The sequence below is a fragment of the Pipistrellus hanaki genome (genome assembly GCF_964339955.1).
Source record: "Pipistrellus hanaki genome assembly, chromosome: 1".
Taxonomy (NCBI): Eukaryota; Metazoa; Chordata; class Mammalia; order Chiroptera; family Vespertilionidae; genus Pipistrellus; species Pipistrellus hanaki.
The window spans coordinates 2,558,021-2,578,450 of NC_140503.1; the positions used below are offsets into that span (position 1 = coordinate 2,558,021).

Genomic DNA, 20,430 nt, shown 5'->3' on the forward strand with positions numbered 1-20,430 from the left:
GGACTTTCTATAGTTTATCGGTAAACATTAACCATTCTGGTAAGATGAAATTTGCAGGGGTAAATATTAAGTACTCAGCTATAAAACGCTATTGCAGAATTGTAGGATTATATTGAGTTGGATTAACAAAATTTTACCAAATTAAAAAAAAATTGATTTCAGAGAGAGGAAGGGAGAGGGAGAGAGAGATCAAAACATCAATGAAGAGAGAGGATCACTGACCGGCTGCCTCCTGCACACTCTGCACTGGAGACAGCCCACAGCCTGAGCCTGTCCTCCTGGTTCCTAAGCCATGCTGCCGGGCTTACCTGAATTTGTAGAGCCTCTTAAAGATGATTGCAATGTGGACAAAAATTTGTATGAATGTTTTAATTAATATTAGGCTGTATGATGAGCCAGAGGCATACAAACTGCATTGCACACTGAATGACTGAAAAAATGAATCTCCTTGCCCTAATGATGGGGTATCCCCAGGCATCCAAACTAGAAAATTGGTATCAGCTTTCATCTCTTCCCCTTCTCTGGCCCACACTTGGTGATTGGCGGTTTGGGCCTAACCTGTATTCATGGCTTTATTTCCTCACGTGATACACCAAATTCTTTCAGACCGTTAGCCTTTCCACATGCTCTTTCCGTTCCTGTTTTTTCTCCCTTCTATTTTTTTCCCTAGCTTATTTCTTCTCCTGCTCCAGGGCCCAGTTCTAATATATTTTCCCCTCTGACATCTTTCCAAATTCCTTCTACCACGGGGTTGGCCAATTATGGCCCATAGGCCAATCCCCCGGCCCTGGCTTTGTAAGTGAGGCTTATTGGAGCCCAGCCGTGCCCTCCTGCTCAGGTATTCTCTGTAGCTCACCGTGCCCCAGTGACGGAGCTGAGTAGTTTTAGTAGATAAACTGCAAAGCCTAGAAAGCTCACAGAAAAGGTAAACAGACCCCTGCATTAGGCCAGCTGTGCAAACTGTGATCACACTGTTTTTGATACTTTTGGCTTCTTTGCTGCTCTCATTTTCTCAATGCAGAGGTCATTTAACTTTCATCTTGTTACTTAATATGTTTGTTCTGTAAGAAATTAAATAAACGCTTGTCTAAAGAACGTCATTTAGTTAAAACAGTACAGGTGATACTGAAATGTGATTATAATCTTATATGATAAAAGCGTAATATGCTAAGTGTCCGGTTGTCCAGTTGGCCGTTCAACCAATCAAAGCATAATATGCTAATGATATATGCTAAGGCCACTCAGTCCCTTACTATGATGTACACTGACCACCAAGGGGCAGTCAACCCGCCACTTGCTATGACGTGCACTGACCACCAGGGGGCAGATGCTCTGGCTGGTAGATTAGCTTGCTGCTGGGGTCTGGCTGATCAGGACTGAGAGAGATGGGCCAGACATGCCCTGGTGCCCTCCTGTGGTCCTTTCCTGGCTGGCCAATCTCCCGCGTCTTTCCCTGGCCCCAGTTGTGCACTAGTGGGGCACCTTGGCCTTGGCTGTGCCCTCTCATATTCTGGGACTCCTCAGGTGATGTTGGAGAGCTGGTTTCGGCCGGATTCCACAGGCCAGGCTGAGGGACCCCACTGGTGCCCAAATTCATGCACTGGGCCTCTCGTAACAATAATAACAATAATACAAATAAGCCTGTTACAGCACTTTACTTAGTATTGTCAGACTGACCCTTAATAAAATAGTGATTCATTTCTGAAAGTTTAAGATAACTGGGAAATTCAGAGTATTTAGAATCAAGATTTAAGTATTACTAATATATCAGAAACTTTTTACTTAAGCAGGCATATTCAATAAATCAATCAACATTTAAAAAAAGATTTATCCAAGAAGTAATAGTAAAGAAATTCACTGTATAGAACATATTATAAACTAACTTAATTTCAATAAAAAAGTTGCAGAAAGTCATGAGATGGATGCAAGAGAGAGTCAGAAAGGTTTTCTGTGCCTGCCTCCCATGTATTGGTATTAGTGATATTAAAAATTTTTAATTATTCAGGCTCAAAACCTTAATCATCTTAGCTTTTAAATTTGTAATCACTAAATATTACTAGAGGCCTGGTGCACGAATCTTGTGGGGGTGTGTCTCTCAGCCTGGTCTGCACCCTCTTGCAGTCCAGGAGCCCTTGGGGGATGTCTGACTGATGACTCAGGCGCACTCCTGAGTGGGCCTAAGCCACGGGGAGCGGGCCTAAGCCACGGGGAGCGGGCCTAAGCCACGGGGAGCGGGCCTAAGCCACGGGGAGCGGGCCTAAGCCACGGGGAGCGGGCCTAAGCCACGGGGAGCGGGCCTAAGCCGTCAGTCGGACATCCCTAGCACTGCCGCGGAGGTGGGGGAGGCTCCTGTCACCGCCGCTGTGCTTGCCGGCTGTTGCTCAGCTCCTGGCTGAGCGGTGCTCCCCTGTAGGAATGCACTGACCACCAGGGGGCAGCTCTTGTATTGAGCGTCTGTCCCCTGGCGGTCAGTGTGCATCATAGAGACTAGTCATTCTGCCATTCCGTCAATTTGCATATTATCCTTTTATTGTATAGGAGTCCCTATGCCCCCGATATACGAGTAAACTGTAAACCCCTCAGCCTGGCATTAAAGTTTTTAATAATTTCAACTCTCCTCTGACCCTTTCTTCACTATACACTGCCATCTTTATTATTTTCAGAAATTTCTTACTACTGTGTGGCTAGCATAGTAATATTTCTTTCTGGAATTTATGTGTATGTATTAGTTTCCAGATGTGCAGTACAAGCAGTGAATTTAAAATATGTTTTATTTTGGTTTGTTTTCCAGATGATCGAAGTCAAACTATACTCCCCTTAGTGAAATCATTTTGTGAAAAATCTTTCAAAGCAGATGAATCAATTCTTATTTCCTTATCTTTCCACTTAGGAAAACTATGCCATGGACTATACGGTATGATGTATCCCTAAGAATTTCAAGGTTATAGATAATTTTTCCTTTTTCTTTTACCTTTCTCACTAAACCTCAGCCATTGAGTTGTAAAATTTACCTTTAAGTGTGTAAACTCTTAAGAGATCTTAGAGTTTTGGTAGCATAATTTAGAACACACTTAGAAATGACCTTTTTTACTAATAGAACCTGTTTGATTGAACGATGACAGAGTGAAGTAGGTAGAGGCCTTTACATTCCTGAATATTTTATGTGTTAGTTTGTATCTGATAAAAGAAGCTCAGGTATGTTAACTATGGGTACATAGTAAGTATACCCTTATTAATCATCTGTTGAATAATTAATGTATCATATGATAGTTTCAGCTTAGAATGTAGAATAACATAACAGTTGGCACTTTGAACATATTAGTCAGATCTTAGCTTACTATAATAATGTAATCATCAATTAAGTTATACACATCTAGCATAGTAAAACTTTTTATGTGGATTGTAGACTTCTAATGGGTGATTGAAAAATATATTGAAATTCATACTGAGTTCCAACCTCCCTAACATAGTTAATGGAACCAGTTTATTGATAAAAAATATTTTGAGTTTACTTTGCCATCGTTCAGATTCAATTTTCAAGCTCCTCTGCAGACATATATACATGTCTTTTTAGCAGTCAATTTAATATATTTACCATGAATAAGTAGCAATAACAGCCACACTATTAGTATTATAGTGACTTGTTAGATCTGCAGTGTGACTTATGCTGCAGAAATTAATACAGGCATAATTCTTGCATTGCATAGTTTATGCTACTAAAATTAAAATATTATTAAAATCAACATAAGGTGAAACAGTAGACCCTTTAGATTTCTTAATAACAGTTACCCTTTTTTACTTGTTGCTTTTATGATCTCTAACCATTTGCTTAAATAATCTGTTCTAATTTGTATTGTACTTTGCTTTTATCTTTTTCATTTTTATTTTCAATTAAAATGTTGAACAAATGTTTTACATTTCTCTAGGAATTTTTACTCCAGATCAACACTTGAGATTTTTGGAGTTTTATAAGAAACTTTGTACATTAGGTTTGCAGCAAGAAAATGGACACAATGAAAACCAGGTTCCACCCCAACTCCTAGAGCAGGAGAAGAAATACATTTCAGTGCGGAAGAACTGTGCTTATAACCTTCCGGTAATAAATTATATATTTGTTTTGATTCAACATTTTTATTATTACTTAAAATTATGCGAATAGATAGCATTAAAAATATTGCCATATTGATGCCTGTTGTTTAGCATTGTGTCTGGTATATATTTAGGTACCTAGTAAATATTGGTGTAATTGACTTGGACTTCTATGTATAAACTAGAGGCCCAATGCACGAATTCATGCACAGATGGGGTCCCTTAGGTTGGGCTGCAAGGTTGGGGGCACAAGCTGGGGCCCAGCGCACACCCCTAGCTTTGCAGCCCCTCAGCTCCACCTGGCACCCCACCTTGGCCTGGTGCCACCCCCTCACCTGCTCCACCATCCCACTGCGGTCCTGCTCTTGTCGGGTTCATCAGGGCTGGCAACGCCTCCAGTGCCGCCCATCGTCAGTGCCACCAACCGCCAGCACTGCATCGCAGGCGCCTGCCATGTTCCACGTCGCTTCCTGGTGGTCAGCGCATGTCGTAGCAAGAGGTCAAACTCCCAGTTGAGGGGACAATTTGCATATTGGGCTTTTATTATATACGATTAGAATTATATGCATACATTTGGATCTCCCAAATATAATTTCTAAGTAAATTATGATTCAGAGGACATGATTTCAATTTAAGTGAAATGATTATAATATTATGTATAGATGCATGCTTTTCTCTCCTTCCACCTCCACCAGGCCATGATTGTTTTTGTTGACCCTAAAAATTTCCAATTGGAACTCTATTCTACATTCTTCTGCCTTTGTCATGACCCTGAAGTACCCGTCAGATACACCATTGCCATTTGCTTTTATGAAGTAAGTCTGAAGAAGTGATATATTTGTTGTTAATTCTACCTATTAACTAGATGATTGTTTGGTATTTTGTACACTTCTATTTATAGATGTATTAGAAAATATTTATTTCACAGTCTAGTCCTAAATCTGATAAACTCGGTTTCCTGCACTTCCATGCCATATGTTTGTTTCTCACCCTCATATGCCCGCACACTTTAGCATGTTATAGCAGACTGTAAAGCTAGTTATGTAATAATCTTTCTCGAAATCTAATGTTATATTTATGTTTTAACCTAGTCTCATTTTAGAAGACTTATCTAACAGGGATGTAATTTTAAGAATAATAATTCTTACAGCCTTTATATGTCTAGTAGAGTCAAATCTGAGAGACTTTATTGTTAAATTTTAGGTGTCTAAACTTCTGAATTCTGGAGTGTATTTAATACATAAAGAACTAATAACGTTATTACAAGACGAATCACTGGAGGTAATATCTTCTTACTCTGAGTTTTACTTGTGTTATGTTAAGTCTGAGCACATCAGTACCTTCCTGGGAATTGGATAGCCTTTCAGCTGGCCAGCCCCAGAACCCTGGAGTCCACTACCACTGTGTAAGAGACTGAAAGCTGGGAAGGTCTCTTATAAAAATTAGGTTTTAAAATATATTCAGTTAAAAAAAATATATATGTATATAGGATGTTCCCCCCCAAATCTATACGCTACTAAAAGCTGATAGCTCAATTCATGTTTGTTTCTTTTCAGATTTAATCCATTGGAATTAATAATTATTCAAAGTGTGTTTACATTTTTTGGGAACACCCTATATGTACATACATATTTGTTTGTTCAGGAAAATTTTGGAAATGCCAAAAAGTAGACAAACTTTTAAAAGAGTGAGTACCTTTAGTTCCAATCACTATTAGTATTTTGTTAAATTTTTTTATTTTTTCTATATAAAGGTTTTTATTTTATACAATTGTAACCCTATGTTATATCACATTTTATATCTTTTTTTCTCTCAGCATTACGTGGGGAGTATACTTGAAATACTTAATTTTTGATGTGATAGTATATTCTAGTCACCTAAATGATACTAGCTTGCTATAGTGCAATTCCGCGTCACCAAGGGCGCTTTTCAAACGTGTTTGAGCAGATCGGTGTGTAGCTGTCTCAGATCTAGACTGTTTAAAGATAGTAAGAGGCAATACAGTTTAGTATATGTTAGTATAGTGTGATGGTGACAGGTAGTTTGATCAAGGCAGGTGATCATGTCTCCAAGACCCTCCAGGAAGATGGCAGGCACGTAAGAAAGTGGAACCCCAGGATGTTGTTGGGTAAATGGCACTGTTTCTGTGTAGGAGTTGACATGTGAAGTTAACTAATCTAAGATCAGAAAAACATTGTAATTGCCACAAGAATAATCAATATCTCTATTAAAAGGTCCTGGATGCTCTTATAGATCATCTTCCAGAAATCTTGGAACTTATGTCTACTGGCGGAGAAAGCAGTATTCAAGAAAGTAAGGTAATCCCATATGTCAGATGTTTCTGAACGCTGTAAAGTGCTATCTTTCTCTGCAGAGTTGAGAGGAGTCAGTGAAAGGCTGTGTGGGAGACACTTAAAATAGTGCTTGGCACATAGTAGTTGCTCAGTAAATGCCTGTTGGAGTTTGCGCAGCTTGAATTTCCTCTACAATTCTTATACTACCACGGCTTGATTTGCAGTCCTTGGAATTTTTTATGTTTCAGTTTTTATTCACATTAATTATTATTCTAAGAATAACAACTTGTAAGGACAAAGGAGTAGGAATTTAGAAAGTCAAAGTTGGCTGACAGTGAAATAGAATAAATTTAACTTTATTTATTTAAATTTGGTATTGGATTTTGAATAGGTTTTCTTTTGTTGTTTGTGGGCTTTTAAAAAAATATTTTTATTTATTTCAGAGAGGAAGGGAGAGAGAGAGAGAGAGAAATAGAAACATCGATGATGAGAGAGAATCATCGATCCACTGCCTCCTACATGACCCCTAATGGGGCTTGCGCCTGCAGCCTGTGCATGTGCCCTGCCCAGAATTGAAGCCAGGACCCTGTCTGCAGGCCGATGCTCCACCCATTGAGCAAACCAGCCAGGGCAACTTTACTTCAATTAGAAGGGTTGTGAGAGTCCCAGTCTCTATTTCAAAATTTTGTTTCCAACAACTAGTAAATTTTATTTTTGGTTATATTTTAAAAAATATGTATATTTTATTGAATTTTCACAGAGAGGAAGAGAGAGGGGAGGGGGATAGAGATATATCATCAATGAGAGAGAAACATCGATAAGTTGCCTCCTGCACTCCCCCTATTGGGGATGTGCCGGCAACCAAGGAACATGCCCTTGACTGGGAATCAAACCTGGAACCTTTCAGTCCACAGGCCTGCGCTCTGTCCATTGACCCAAACCGGCCAGGGCTTTTGATATTTGTTTAAGCATTTAATTTAATCAGATGATTGTCTCCCTGTGACAGCTGAGATGCCTCCCATGTTCAGAACCGAACAAGAGCATCGCCTCCCTCAGTGCTGTTAGTGACTTGTCTGACGGAATCCTGCCCGGGACTTATTGTCGCTGGCTTTCGGTGTGTTTCCGTTTCAGCTGCCGTCCCTGCCTGACTTGATTCCAGCACTCACGGCTGCTGAACAGCGGGCTGCGGCCTCTTTAAAATGGAGAATCCACGAGAAGTTGCTACAGAAATATGCCTGTCTGCCACACGTCATATCAAGTGACCAGATTTATTACCGTTTCTTACAAAGAATGTTCACAATCATGATGACCAATGTGAGCCCCACGCCTTTACCTTCTCCTTTGGGGTTCCTAGCACGGTTTTCACATTCTTTAGACGGTGAGCACCCCGCTCCTTCCATTGCCGGAAGGAGGCCTTTTCCTGGTTTGCTTCTCCCTCGGCATCTTCTGCCCGCGGGAGAGGAGGGGCCGGTGACATCTCACTCCCCTGTCTGCATAGCGCCAGGGAGAGGCCAGTACGTGCACCTCAGCCTGACGCGGTCTGTCTGTCCCCAGAGGAAGGCTGACAGGAGCATGCGACCTCCACTGCCAGTGCCCTTCTGCTCTGAGGAACACCTTTTATGCGTCCTGGCCTCTGCCTCCTTCCACCCTGCCATTTTGGCAAGGTTCCCTCAGTCCCCTTAATATTAGTTTGGCTACTTCTTAAAAATAGCACCTAGAGTGGCTGTGTAACAGGCAAAGCTTATACCAAAAACATGGATCCCTTCGGGATAACTTTAACATTTGAATCAGAAGCGGGCAGGTGGGGAGGGCAGTGAGAGAAGCGGGGGAGGTGTCCATAAACTTCCCATTGCCGACGCTGTCTGCCCTTTCCACAGGAATTCCCAGAGGGGACTATGTAACCCGCAGCTCATTGTACGTGTTACATGGCATCCTACAACCACTGTTTGAAGTATAAGAATTTCCGTATAAATACATTTTAGACACTGTTAAAAATGTACTTTAAATTCTCATTGTTCTCAGTAAAAGGGAGAGAATGAAATCTAGCAGCCATCTCAAAAACCCAAATTAGTTTTGGCTTCAAAGACTAAAAAGAGAAAAAAATGGCATTGGTGTCATTTACTAGTTAAGTTTAAAAGTTATAGGCATATGTCTCATGAACTAACACTTCTACAAGCTGATTTCATGTATCAAAGCAAAGCATGGAGGATGAAGGTACATGACGGAGAGGAAGGCTGCCAGTGACTTTGGTAGCAATCACGTCCTTGGCAGAAGTCAGTGCAGGAGTGCGCCACATTGGAACTTCACATAGAACTGAGCAGACTTACTGGCTATTTTATGCAGATATTACTTTTCTGAGTGCCTGCTCTCTGTCGGGCACTAAGAAGTGGGATACAGGAGTGACCAAGACAGACAGAGTCCTGCTCTAGTGGAGCTTGTGTTCTGAGGAGGTGGTGGTGGTGAGCAGAGGGATAGATGATAAGATAAGTAAATATACCAGTACTTACACGTACTAAAAAGTGCTATGAAGTTTGGCCTTATTTTCTCAATTTAATTACTTAGTAGGTATGTTTGTATTTAGAAAACTAAGACTACATAATTACTCCTTATTTTTAGCTTCTCTTACTAGGAAAGATAAATGATTTATAACCATAGAGTGTGAACAAAATACTTGTAAGCCTCAGAGATTTGTTTATTGTTCTCTTTTACAAGGAGGTAATTCCACACATAAAAAGAGATACATGATTATTACCGCACACTTTTTATGACCAAAGAAGACACTCCTGTTTCAGTATTCTCTGGAGAAAAGAAAAATTTACGTTTAGTTTTATATCTAACTAGAGGCCCGGTGCATGAAATTTGTGCATGGGTGTGTGTTCCTCAGCCCAGCCTGCACCCTCTCCAATCTGGGGCCCCTTAAGGGATGTCTGACTGCCCGGCCCAAACGGGCAGTTGGAATTCCCTCTCACAATCCAGGACTGCTGGGTCCCAACTGCTCGCCTGCCTGCCTTCCTGATTGCCTCTAACCGCTTCTGCCTGCCAGCCTGGTCACCCCCTAACCACTCCCCTGCCAGCCTGATTGATGCCTAACTGCTCCCCTGTCAGCCTTATCACCTCTACTTTCCCCTTGCAGGCCTGGTCCCCACAACTGCCCTTTCCTGCAGGCCTGGTCGCCCACAACTACCCTCCCTTGCTGGCCATCTTGTGGTGGCCATCTTTGACTACATGGGGGCAACCATCTTGTGCTATGGTATGAGGAGCAATTAGCATATTCCCTCTTTATTATATAGGATACTGTAGAGTACAAAATATCTGTATTTTTCATGTAAGTAACATATATTCATTTGAAATTCTATTATATACACAAAACGAAAGAAAAGAATAATTTGTTCATGTATCTAGGTTTTTTTTTTTTTTTAAATTCTGTGGTATTTCTGTTTATGTGTACTTCTTTTTAAAAAAAAAATATATATTTTATTGATTTTCCACAGAGAGGAAGGGAGAGGGATAGAGAGCTAGAAACGTCAATGAGAGAGAAACATCGACCAGCTGCCTCCTGCACACCCCGCACCGGGGATGTGCCCGCAACCAAGGTACATGCCCTTGACCGAAATCGAACCTGGGACCTTTTAGTCCGCAGACGGATGCTCTATCCACTAAGCCAAACCGGCTTCGGCTTATGTGTACTTTTTAAATTTTCTGTTCTAATTTGTAGTGAACATTTCTTTTTTACACTCAATACATTAAAAACACTACACAGAATAGCATCTCATACAATGCAAACAGTTTTATAGAATACTAGAGGCCCGGTGCCCAGATTAGTGCCCTGGTAGGGTCCCTCAGCCTGGCATGCATCCTCTTGCAATCTAAGATCCCTTGGGGGATGTCGGAGAGCTGGTTTTGGCCTGGTCCCCACAGGCCAGGCTGAGGGACCCACCAGTTCACCGGGCCTCTAGTATGATATAAGATATTTGGTTAATCTCTTTCCACCCTCCCCCCTTTCTCCCTTCCCTCCAAGATTTATCAGTCTGTTCCATGTTTCCATGCCTGTGCATTGACTGTCTGCTCCCTGGTGGTCATTGCATGTCATAGCGGCCAGCCAGTTGCTTAGGTTTTCATATATATATAATGAGATAGCAGGCAATGTTCTCTCAGCAATGTAAAGGTTTTTTTTTTTGTTTTTTTAAAAATATATTTTATTGATTTTGTACAGAGAGGAAGGGAGAGAGATAGAGAGTTAGAAACATTGATGAGAGAGAGTCATCAATCAGCTGCCTCTTGCACACCCCCTACTGGGGATATGCCCGCAACCAAGGTACATGCCCTTGACCAGAATTGAACCCGGGACCCTTCAGTCCCCAAGCCGACGCTCTATCCATTGAGCCACACCGGTACCGGCAGCAATGTAAAGTTTTATTCTACTTGAATTTTAAAGCTCCCCATTATAGTAATCTGAGTCTTCAAGAATTGAATATTATAATGCTTACTAGAGGCCCAGTGTGTGAGGCCCTGTGCGTGAGGTCCGGCCAGCTTGCCCCTATGAGGGCTGATCAGGCCGGGCCGGCATAGGGGAGAACATGGGTGGTTGGTCAGCTGGCCCCACCCCCTGATCGAAGTGGTCGAGGGGACAATTTGCTTATTAGCCTTCTATTACATAGGATATGTAAGCCAAGATGGTGAACATGAACTAATACAGGACACAATACAGGGAGGGGCAAAAGTAGGCTTACAGTTATAAGTATGCAAAACAGTTTATTCTTGTATTATTATTTATTGATTATTATATTATTGTCCATATGAACAACTGTAAAACTACTTTTGCCCCACCCTGTATATCTGGTTAAGAAATTTTTCTCTAACAAGTATCTGGAGCCAAAACCTGATATAGGTGGATGGTTGAATTCATTTAGTATTGAGGTTCCCAGTGGTGGGACAGAAATCCAAAGGACAACAGAGTTTAGTACCCTGTAAGAGTGACATGGTGTCCTTTGGATTCTAAGCTTTATTATCGTGGGATGGACCAGGGATCACAGTCAATGGCAGGGAGGCTGAAGAGCCAGAAGTGAGCCAGAGGAATGAAGAACATACCTCATCATGGGAATCTCTAGATGTACATTGTAGAGGTGGCACATTTTCAGTGGTGTACCCGAGGCAGGGAATGTTCTAGCTAAAGTTTGTTAAATAAACGAGTGTCTGGTCCAGGGAATGACTAAGAGAATGTATTTGGGGAGATTGTCACTTATGATGAAGTGGCAAGAAAATATGAATCCAACAGTTAAATATGAATCAAACCTGGATGATATGGAAATGACTGTGCCTAATTAAATTAACTTTGTCATGTGATGTCTTACAGAGACAAGTTGGTTTGTCTGAATGATATTAACGTTAAATTATGAAGACGTCAGAGGGCTATGAGTACAGTGATTGGAGAAGCAGATTGCACTGTTCTTTTACTCAGTAACTTAAAACTGACTTGTGGGCCAAGTTATTCAGAATGTATGCTCATAGACTAGCTTAATTGTCTTTCTTCTTTCTTTAAGAAAGTCTTACCTGTCCAGAAGGCAGCGTCACGAACTTTATGCATTTTTTTACGTTACAATCGTAAACAAGAACAGAGACTTGAGGTCATTCAAAAGTTAATTGAACGTGAGTAATCACTGTCTGAGATTTTGGAAAAAGGTAAACAAAGCAGTTGGTCTTAATTCTCTCTGACTTGCGTATCATTTTGCCATGAGTAGTGGGGCTGATGTTGGTATTACCTAGAGTGCTTGTGTTTGAGTGTCACAGGGAATTTTCGGGTTTGTTTTGGAAATCTATATGACAGGATCAGAGTGTGATGAATGAGAGTAATAATTATTCTGGGCCTTTTTTGTGTGTGAATTTCTGCAATTGAGAACTTAAAATATGTATACTTTTGCTGAAAGCCTAGTTTCTCCCCTAATGAAAAATAATTTGAAACTAAAATATAAAAAGAATATCCATAAATCTAAGCATTTATCTTTCTATTTTAAATATTAATTATGAGTTTTTTGTGTTTTTTTTCTTGAATAGAGTTGAATAAATGTGAATCTGTGAGTCTAGGTGGCTTATAATGTGTTAAAAATTAAGTCAATTAACAAATGCAAATTTATTTTATTTTGCTAAGGGCCAAAATCAAGACAAAAACCTTTAGTGGAAGTGTTAACTCTAAAAATAGTGGCCTACATCTATATCTACTTAGTGAATTTGTTAATTATTATATACTTGCTTTGATAATCATGTCTTTAAGCTTTTATTAAACTGTTGTCCAGCATAGGCAGGTAAAGAGATTTTCTAATTATTTCTGGAGTTTACCATTTTAAGTATAGGTTGCTGCTTTTCAAAACATTAGAGTACATAAAATTTCATTTATGAAAAGTTATGCTTAGTATATTTTAATGTTTCATTTTTTAGTCTATTTTAATTAAATTTTTATTTTTAATTGGGTAGGACCTTAAATTTAAAATGTTTTATTGATTTATTTTTATTGATTGACTTTAGAGAGGGGAGAAAAGAGAGAGAAACATAAATTTGTTATCCCACTTATTTACATATTCATTGGTTGATTCTTATATGTACCCTGACTGGGGATCAAACCCACAGCCTTGGTGTATGGTCACAATGCTCTCACCAACTGAGCTACCTGGCCAGGGCTAAACTTTTTCATTTTAAAAGAATTTGGTTTTAAATATTAAAAATGTTGCCTTTGAACATTTATATAATAAGGGAGAAAATTATTCTTTTAATTTGATCTGAATTATTTTAATAGTACTGTATTTACATATGACTCTTTACTTCAAAGCATTTTAAGTAAAGGAGGAAGACAACAGTTGATTTGGTTGCTGAAAGGTTTTGAAGTTACACATACCTATGTTTGAATTCTAGCTCTGCACTTCCCCGCTCTGCCACTGGAATGTCTTTGAACCTCAGTATCCTTATCTTTTAGGAGGGATAAGTAGGGCTGTCCCATTGGATTGTTTTCCAGGAATGAATGAGATAATATGTTTAAAGTACTTAACACATAGTGGATGATCAAAAATAGTAGATGTATCATTCAATATTTACTAAATTCTCATGGGATTGAATGCAATGTTTAATAGATTTTTTTCCCTGTTTTTTGATGTATTATTAACTTCGGGAGATTTACAAAACTGGGGTATATAATATAATTTTGTTCTCTTATCTCTTGTATTTGCTAAATAAATTGTGGGTATAAAGAAATATGGCATAGGTTTTATGTCTGATTCTGCCATATGTATTTTCATGTAGGAAAAATTAAACTTATGTTAATTTTTTTGGTTTTGTTTTTAGAACTGGGCCAAGGAAAAAGTTATTGGAATAGACTTCGATTTTTGGATACCTGTGAATTTATTATAGAGCTCTTTTCCAAATCGTTTTTCTGTAAATATTTCTTTCTGCCTGTTATTGAACTGACACATGATCCAGTAGCAAATGTGAGGTATGGTTATCAATCCAAGAAAATATTTGGAAAAATGTATTTTCATGTATGTACTATAATAAATATACCGGTATGCAAAATGTTTTTCTTAGTCAATCCCCAATGGGGACTTGCAGGAGGCAGCCAGTCAATGATTGTCTCTCATCATTGATGTTTCTCTCTCTCTCTCTCCCCCCCCACTTTCTGAAATCAATAAAAATATAAAAAACAAACAAAACCCTTAAGTCAGGTAACTTCACTCCTCTGCTCAAACCTCCCTGGCTTCTCATTGCACTTTACACACAAAGCCGGTCTCAGGAGAGTGGCCTGCAGGGCCCGGATGAGCTGGCCTCCTGCTGCTGCTCGAAGGTCTGCTGACCTCACTGCCCATTCTACCCTCTCATCCAGTTGGCCAGTTTGCTCATTTGGGCAGCACTTAGGCAAGCTGTCCCTACAGAACATTTTCTCTCACTGCAGCCACTGCCTGCAGTGTTCAGGTATTCCTGTGACTCATTCCCTTTTATTTATTATTATTATTTTTTTAGGTCTTTGCTTAAATGTCATCTTTTCAGTGAAACCTTCACTGAAACCCTCTCTGACCACCTGTTGTAAAATCGTAACTCCCCTCCTCCGGTTCTCCCCTGTCTTTTCCCATGTAGTTTTTCTCTACAGCACCACCACTCTCTGACATTTTTCTTTGTTTATCCTCCCTCCTCCCCTCGTGCTAGCGTGAGCTCCACGGCACCAGAGGCTTCTGCTGCTGTCACTCACCTTTGCATCCCAGCACCGGACACTCCGCTCACTCCAGGCGCTCCTAAGCACTTGTTGCACAAGAAATGCACTCTCAGGCCACCTACAACGGGGCTTTTCTTTCAGTTTTATGTCACTCTTATTATACAGTAATTACATTTAAGTTATACATTTACTCACAAGTAAATAGCATTTACTTTGTTATAGAATGAAACTTTGCTACTTGTTGCCCAAAGTGAAATCTACTCTGAAGATCCCCGAAGATAAACACCTTCTCCAGCAGTTAGAGATGTGCGTGCGGAAACTCCTTTGTCAAGAAAAAGACAAGGATGTCCTGGCTATTGTAAAAAGAGTGAGTCTTCTGCTCGCCACCGCGTTTGTATTTCTTGCATTATGATAGTCTCTATCAGTCCCGCTGGTGTGGCTCAGTTAGTTGGGCATTGTCCCGTGTACTGAGAAGTTGCCAGTTTGATTCCCGGTGTGGGCACATGCCCAGGGTATGCTCGGATGGGGCTGTGTAGGAGGCACTGATTGATGTTTTGATCTCATATCACTGTTTCTCTCTCTCCCTCTTCCATCCTCTCACTTTTAAAATCAATAAACTATTTAAAAAAGGATAATCTGCCGAGACCGGTTTGGCTCAGTGGATAGAGCGTCAGCCTGCGGACTGAAAGGTCCCGGGTTCAATTCCGGTCAAGGGCATGTACCTTGGTTGCAGGCACATCCCCAGTAGGGGTGGTGCAGGGGGCAGCTGATCGATGATTATCTTTCATCGATGTTTCTAACTCTCTATTCCTCTCTCTTCCTCTCTGTAAAAAATCAATAAAATATATTTAAAAAAGGATAATCTTTATATCTTCACTGTTTTAGCTTGATGGGATGGCAGTATGTTAAGATCTTTATATTCTTGCTAGAGTACTAAGAATTAGTAACTGATTTGGTTGATGTGTGCTACAATTGGGTATGAAAGTTGGCACTCATTAGGTATTATTAGTAGTAATATAAGCTCCACAAGAGAGAGCTTGGTACATTTTTGGTGCTCAATAAATACTGTTCAACTAGTACTGAATACTTCATTCACCAGACTTTACTTACAAGCAGTTATAATCTGGAGGGAAAGCTTTGTTGGTAAAATGGAAAAGGCACATTTATGGACCTTTAGCCACGGAGGGGCCCTCTGCGGTAATTCAGTGCGTTTGACTTCACAGAAGGTATAGACCTAGAAATATTAAGTGTCTGCTTCAGGTCATCTTAGTGAGTGATAGAAATAGGACTAGAGTATAGATCTCTTACTCTCAAGTGCATCCTTTTTTCAATAAAGTAACGTTGTGTCTTACGGTTTTTTTGTTTGTTTTAGTATGTGATCTTATTATAGGGATTGTTTGGGAATGGAACACTAAAACAGTCAGAATTTTGATTTGTGAAGTCAAACCTTAAAATACTTTAATCTTCAAAAACTGTTTTATGCTTGATATATAATTAATGCTAATCCTATATAATAAAAGCCTAATATGTTAAGTGTCTGACCAGTCGTTCAATCATTTGGCTAGTCGCTATGATGCACACTGACCACCAGGGGTCATTCCAGGCGCTCCGACTATAGGTTAGCTTGCTGCTGGGGTTTGGCTGATTGGGCCTGGGCAAAAGGGCCAGACACACCCTGGAGCCCTATGACGATCCCTCCCCAGTCCCAATTGTGCACCAGTGGGGTTCCTTGGCCTGGCCTGGGCCCTCTCACAATCGGGACCTCTTGGGGTATGTCAGAGAGCTGGTTTCGGCCTAATCCCCACAGGCCAGGCTGAGGGACCCCATGAGTACACGAATCTGTGTACCAGGTCTAGTGTTTTTATAAGATTAAGCCAAATTAAAGTGATTGCTTTTTGCCCTAGCTAGTTTGGTTCTGGATAGAGAGTTGGCCAGGACTCAAGGGTCATGGGTTCAATTCTAGTCAAGGGCATATGCCTTGGTCAATCGATGTGTATCTCTCACATCAATGTTTCTCTCTCTCTGTCCCTTCCTTCCCTTCCTCTTGCTCTAAAAGTCAATGAAAAAATATCCTTGGGTGAGGATTAACAACAAAGAAGTGGTTGCTTTTATGAATATGAATGTGAACTTTAGGACACATAGTTTTTGAGAATTTATTTGTATTGAGAGAAATTAATTTATTAATGTCTTAAATAATCACATTGATTTGAGAAAAAGAATTCCTTGTGTGTGTTTTTTCTTTCTTTTTTTCCCTTAGGAATAATTTCCAGTGTCACATGAGGAACTTTTTAATAAAGTGACTTGATAACTTAATATTAATTAGTATAACTTTATTTTACTGAGATGTGAATTTCTCTTCATCAACTGAAATAACCAGAAATAGCCAGCACCCGGACATGCATCTAAATTTAAACACATACACACACACACATACACACACACACACGCACACTTGTTTCTATCAGATAATTCTGACCTTGCTATTAATTACAGAAGTTTAGGCAAGGAAGTTAATATGCCACATGAGAGGGTTAGTTACTTTTCTGGAAGAATCTGTTAGCGTGAGATAATATAAACTAACCCATAGATAGGTACTGAAATGATATAGTTAAATTAATGGATTACAATGGATTATTCTGGAATACTCCTCTTATTTTGAGTATGAAGTCAATCTGTCCCATCAAAATTCTGTAATACAATGTTATCATACAACCTTATACTGAAGAGTTGGTATGGGGACCTTTGAGAGAAGCTACACAAAGCTTCCGGATAAAAATGGAGTAACTGACTCTTATCAGTTTTTTAAGATGGGAAGTAACTTTATTTAACAGATTTTTCATGGCATAAATTTTCAAATTTTTGTCAATTTCAGCATAAAAATAAAAATTTATATATAAGTATACTTATATGTATAAGTATTTATATATATACTTATATATATATAAATCATATAGTGGGGGTGTTCCCTCAGCCTGGCCTGCACCTTCTCTCAGTCCGGGACCCCTGGAAGGATATCCACCTGCCAGCTTAGGCCTGCTCTCTCTAGGGATTGGGCCTAAGCCAGCAGTCAGACATTCCTCTTGCAATTGTGACCCCTCGCTTCTTACAGCCCACCTGCAGCAGAGGCGGGAGAGGGTATCGCCACCACCGCTGCACTCACTAGCCATGAGCCCAGCTTCTGGCTGAGCGGTGCTCCCCCTGTGGGAACACACTGACCACCAGGGGGCAGCTCCTGCATTGAGTGTCTGCCCCCTGGTGGTCAGCATGCATCATAGTGACTGGTTGTTCCACCATTCGATTTGCATATTAGGGTTTTATTATATAGGATTATGTTTGCAACAGATAGCTTTGGCTTATGAATGTGTAGCTGTACTTTATTTTGGCCATTAGAGTTACTTTATTAGAGAAGTACTCTGCTCTGTCAGAGATAGAGCCCTGGGGTAGATAGATCATTGTTAGATTGAAATAATTGGTGTCAGACCAGTATATTCTGAAAGACAAATATTACATTGAGAGAATGAATTCAGAATAAAGTCTCTTCTATTGATTAGAGTGTCACATTAATCAAAAGTTTCTGTAGGAAGGAAAGGAATTAAGAATTTTAAGCCAAATGACAGATTACTTGATATATATTTAGCTAAGATGTGTTTTTAAAGTTCAAAAATTATACTGTATTTCTGAAAACTCCGAAGAGTGGCATTGGGAATTATTAGAAATTAGTTAAATTGCATATGTTTAGTATGTAAAATATTCCTCTAGACTTGCTCTTATTTTTTCAAAAAATGTTTATTGATTTCAGAGAGGAAGGTGGAGGGAGAGAAAGAGATAGAAATATCCGTGATGAGAGAGAATCATTGATGGGCTGCCTCCTACACACCCCACACTGGGGATCGGCCCCGTAACCCAGGGGTCCTCAAACTTTTTAAAGTGGGGGCCAGATCACGGTCCCTCAGAGAGCTGGAGGGCCGGACTATATGAACTACTAATTCCTACTGTAACACCTCGGCTGCGCTCACTGCCCAAAAAACCTGGCGGGCCGGATCAGACTCCTCTGCGGGCCGCATGTGGCCCGTGGGCCGTAGTTTGAAGACCCCTGCTAACCCTAGCACATGCCCTGACTGGGAATTGAGCTGTGACTTCCTGGCTTATGGGTTGGCACTCAACCACTGAACCATACTGGCCAGGCGTAGACTTGCTCTCCTTAAAGTAAAAAACTTTAAAAGTTTAAATAGATCCTGGCATTAAAACTATAGAGATTGAAGAAAAATAAAAATATATAATGTAGAATTTGGAAGAACTTTAAAAGATTTCTAACAAACCTTATACATAGTGTAGAAGTCTCTTATTTGAAACTGCCTCTGGAAACAGTCTTTTTGTGAAATGCTGGTTGATTTAATTACCATTGAATATTTAAAAACTTTCTTTACAGACTGTGTTAGAGTTGGACAGAATGGAAATGTCTATGGATGCTGTAAGTATACGCTCTTTGCTTTTATTCTTAAAAGTTAACATACACTCATCATTAATGTTTCACAATTTCATTTTAAACATAAACTTAGTTTCAGAACAAGTTTTATGAGAAAGATTTGTTGGATCAAGAGAAAGAAAGAGAAGAACTACTTCTTTTGGAAATGGTATGTTATTTCCACATGCACATACACATATTTTTTTCTGACCAATATTACATATGCTTTGTTAATAAACCTATTAAATAATTTCTTTCAATTTTATACTACTTTTTTTCTTTCTATTATAAATCACGAAAGAGTCCTGATCATTTTTTTTTTTTTATCCTCACTGGAGGATATTTTTTCCATTGATTTCTAGAGAGAGAGTAAGGGAGGAGGGGAGAAAGAGAGAAACATCAACATGAGAGAGACACATGGATTGGTTGCCTCTGGCACTTGCCCCTACCAGGACCGGAGAACCTGCAACCACAACCAAAGTATGTGCCCTTGACTGGAAGTTGAACCCACAATCCTTTGGTCTGTATGCTGACGCTCTGACCACTGAACAAATCGGCCAGGGCAAGAGTTCTGATCTTTTGATATCTGTGATTTTATGAACTATAAGGAAAGTGATATTTGAAAGGATTTAAAAACTATGTTATCTAAGCATTATTGACATACAATTAACTATATACGTTAGGTATACGATTTGAGGAATTTTAACACATACGTGTATCTATGAAACCATCAACACAATCGAAGCTCCAAACATTTTCATTGCTTTAAAGGCTTCCCATGTCCCTTTATGATTCCCATCTTTTACTGCAGTCCCCAGAAAGCATTACTCTAGTTTCTGTCACTACAAATTAGTTTGCAACGAGAATTTATATAAATTTAATAATGTTATGTGATCTTTTTTGTCATGCTTTTTTCCATCATCATAATTTATTTTGATATGAAGTTTAGAATCAGTTTGTTCATTTCTATAAAAAGCCTGCTAGAATTTTTGTGAGTATTGAGTTAATTAGGATTGATCTACAGATCAATTTGGAGAATTGCCATTTAACATGAGCCTTCCTAATTCATGAACTATGTCTACCCCTCCATTTATGTAGCCTCCTTTACTTTTTTCTAGTCCATCGCCTTAACCACTCGGCCACGACTACAGATGTTCTCCTTTACTTTTTTAAAGTTTTATTTTATTGTTTAAAGTATTACATATAGTATTAAATATGTCACCTTTTCCTCCATTGACCTCCCCTGTCACCCCTAATCTCTAGCCTCCTTTACTTTTTCTCATAGTGTAGCATTCAAGGAAGTCTTTGTTAGATTTATTTCTAAGTATATTATGTTTTTGGTATCATTTGAGATAATATAAGCTAAAATTTTTAATTTCACTTTCTAGTTC

General features: G+C 39.5%; 1 protein-coding gene across 6 annotated transcripts in view; it reads left to right on the forward strand.

Annotated features, from left to right (window-relative positions):
• The window catches only part of PPP4R4 (protein phosphatase 4 regulatory subunit 4), a 75,454-nt gene that overhangs the window by 45,469 nt on the left and 9,555 nt on the right, over window positions 1-20,430 (forward strand). For 5 of the 6 annotated variants that reach the window (XM_084896525.1, XM_084896524.1, XM_084896529.1 and 2 more), the window contains 11 exons: window positions 2,792-2,914; window positions 3,927-4,096; window positions 4,785-4,904; window positions 5,293-5,370; window positions 6,324-6,407; window positions 7,515-7,697; window positions 11,924-12,029; window positions 13,713-13,860; window positions 14,797-14,941; window positions 19,004-19,045; window positions 19,134-19,208. In XM_084896525.1, the coding sequence (XP_084752651.1) occupies window positions 2,792-2,914; window positions 3,927-4,096; window positions 4,785-4,904; window positions 5,293-5,370; window positions 6,324-6,407; window positions 7,515-7,697; window positions 11,924-12,029; window positions 13,713-13,860; window positions 14,797-14,941; window positions 19,004-19,045; window positions 19,134-19,208 (1,274 nt within the window). The remainder of the gene's footprint in view (window positions 1-2,791; window positions 2,915-3,926; window positions 4,097-4,784; window positions 4,905-5,292; window positions 5,371-6,323; window positions 6,408-7,514; window positions 7,698-11,923; window positions 12,030-13,712; window positions 13,861-14,796; window positions 14,942-19,003; window positions 19,046-19,133; window positions 19,209-20,430) is intronic. The other variant, XM_084896526.1, reaches the window with a different exon arrangement.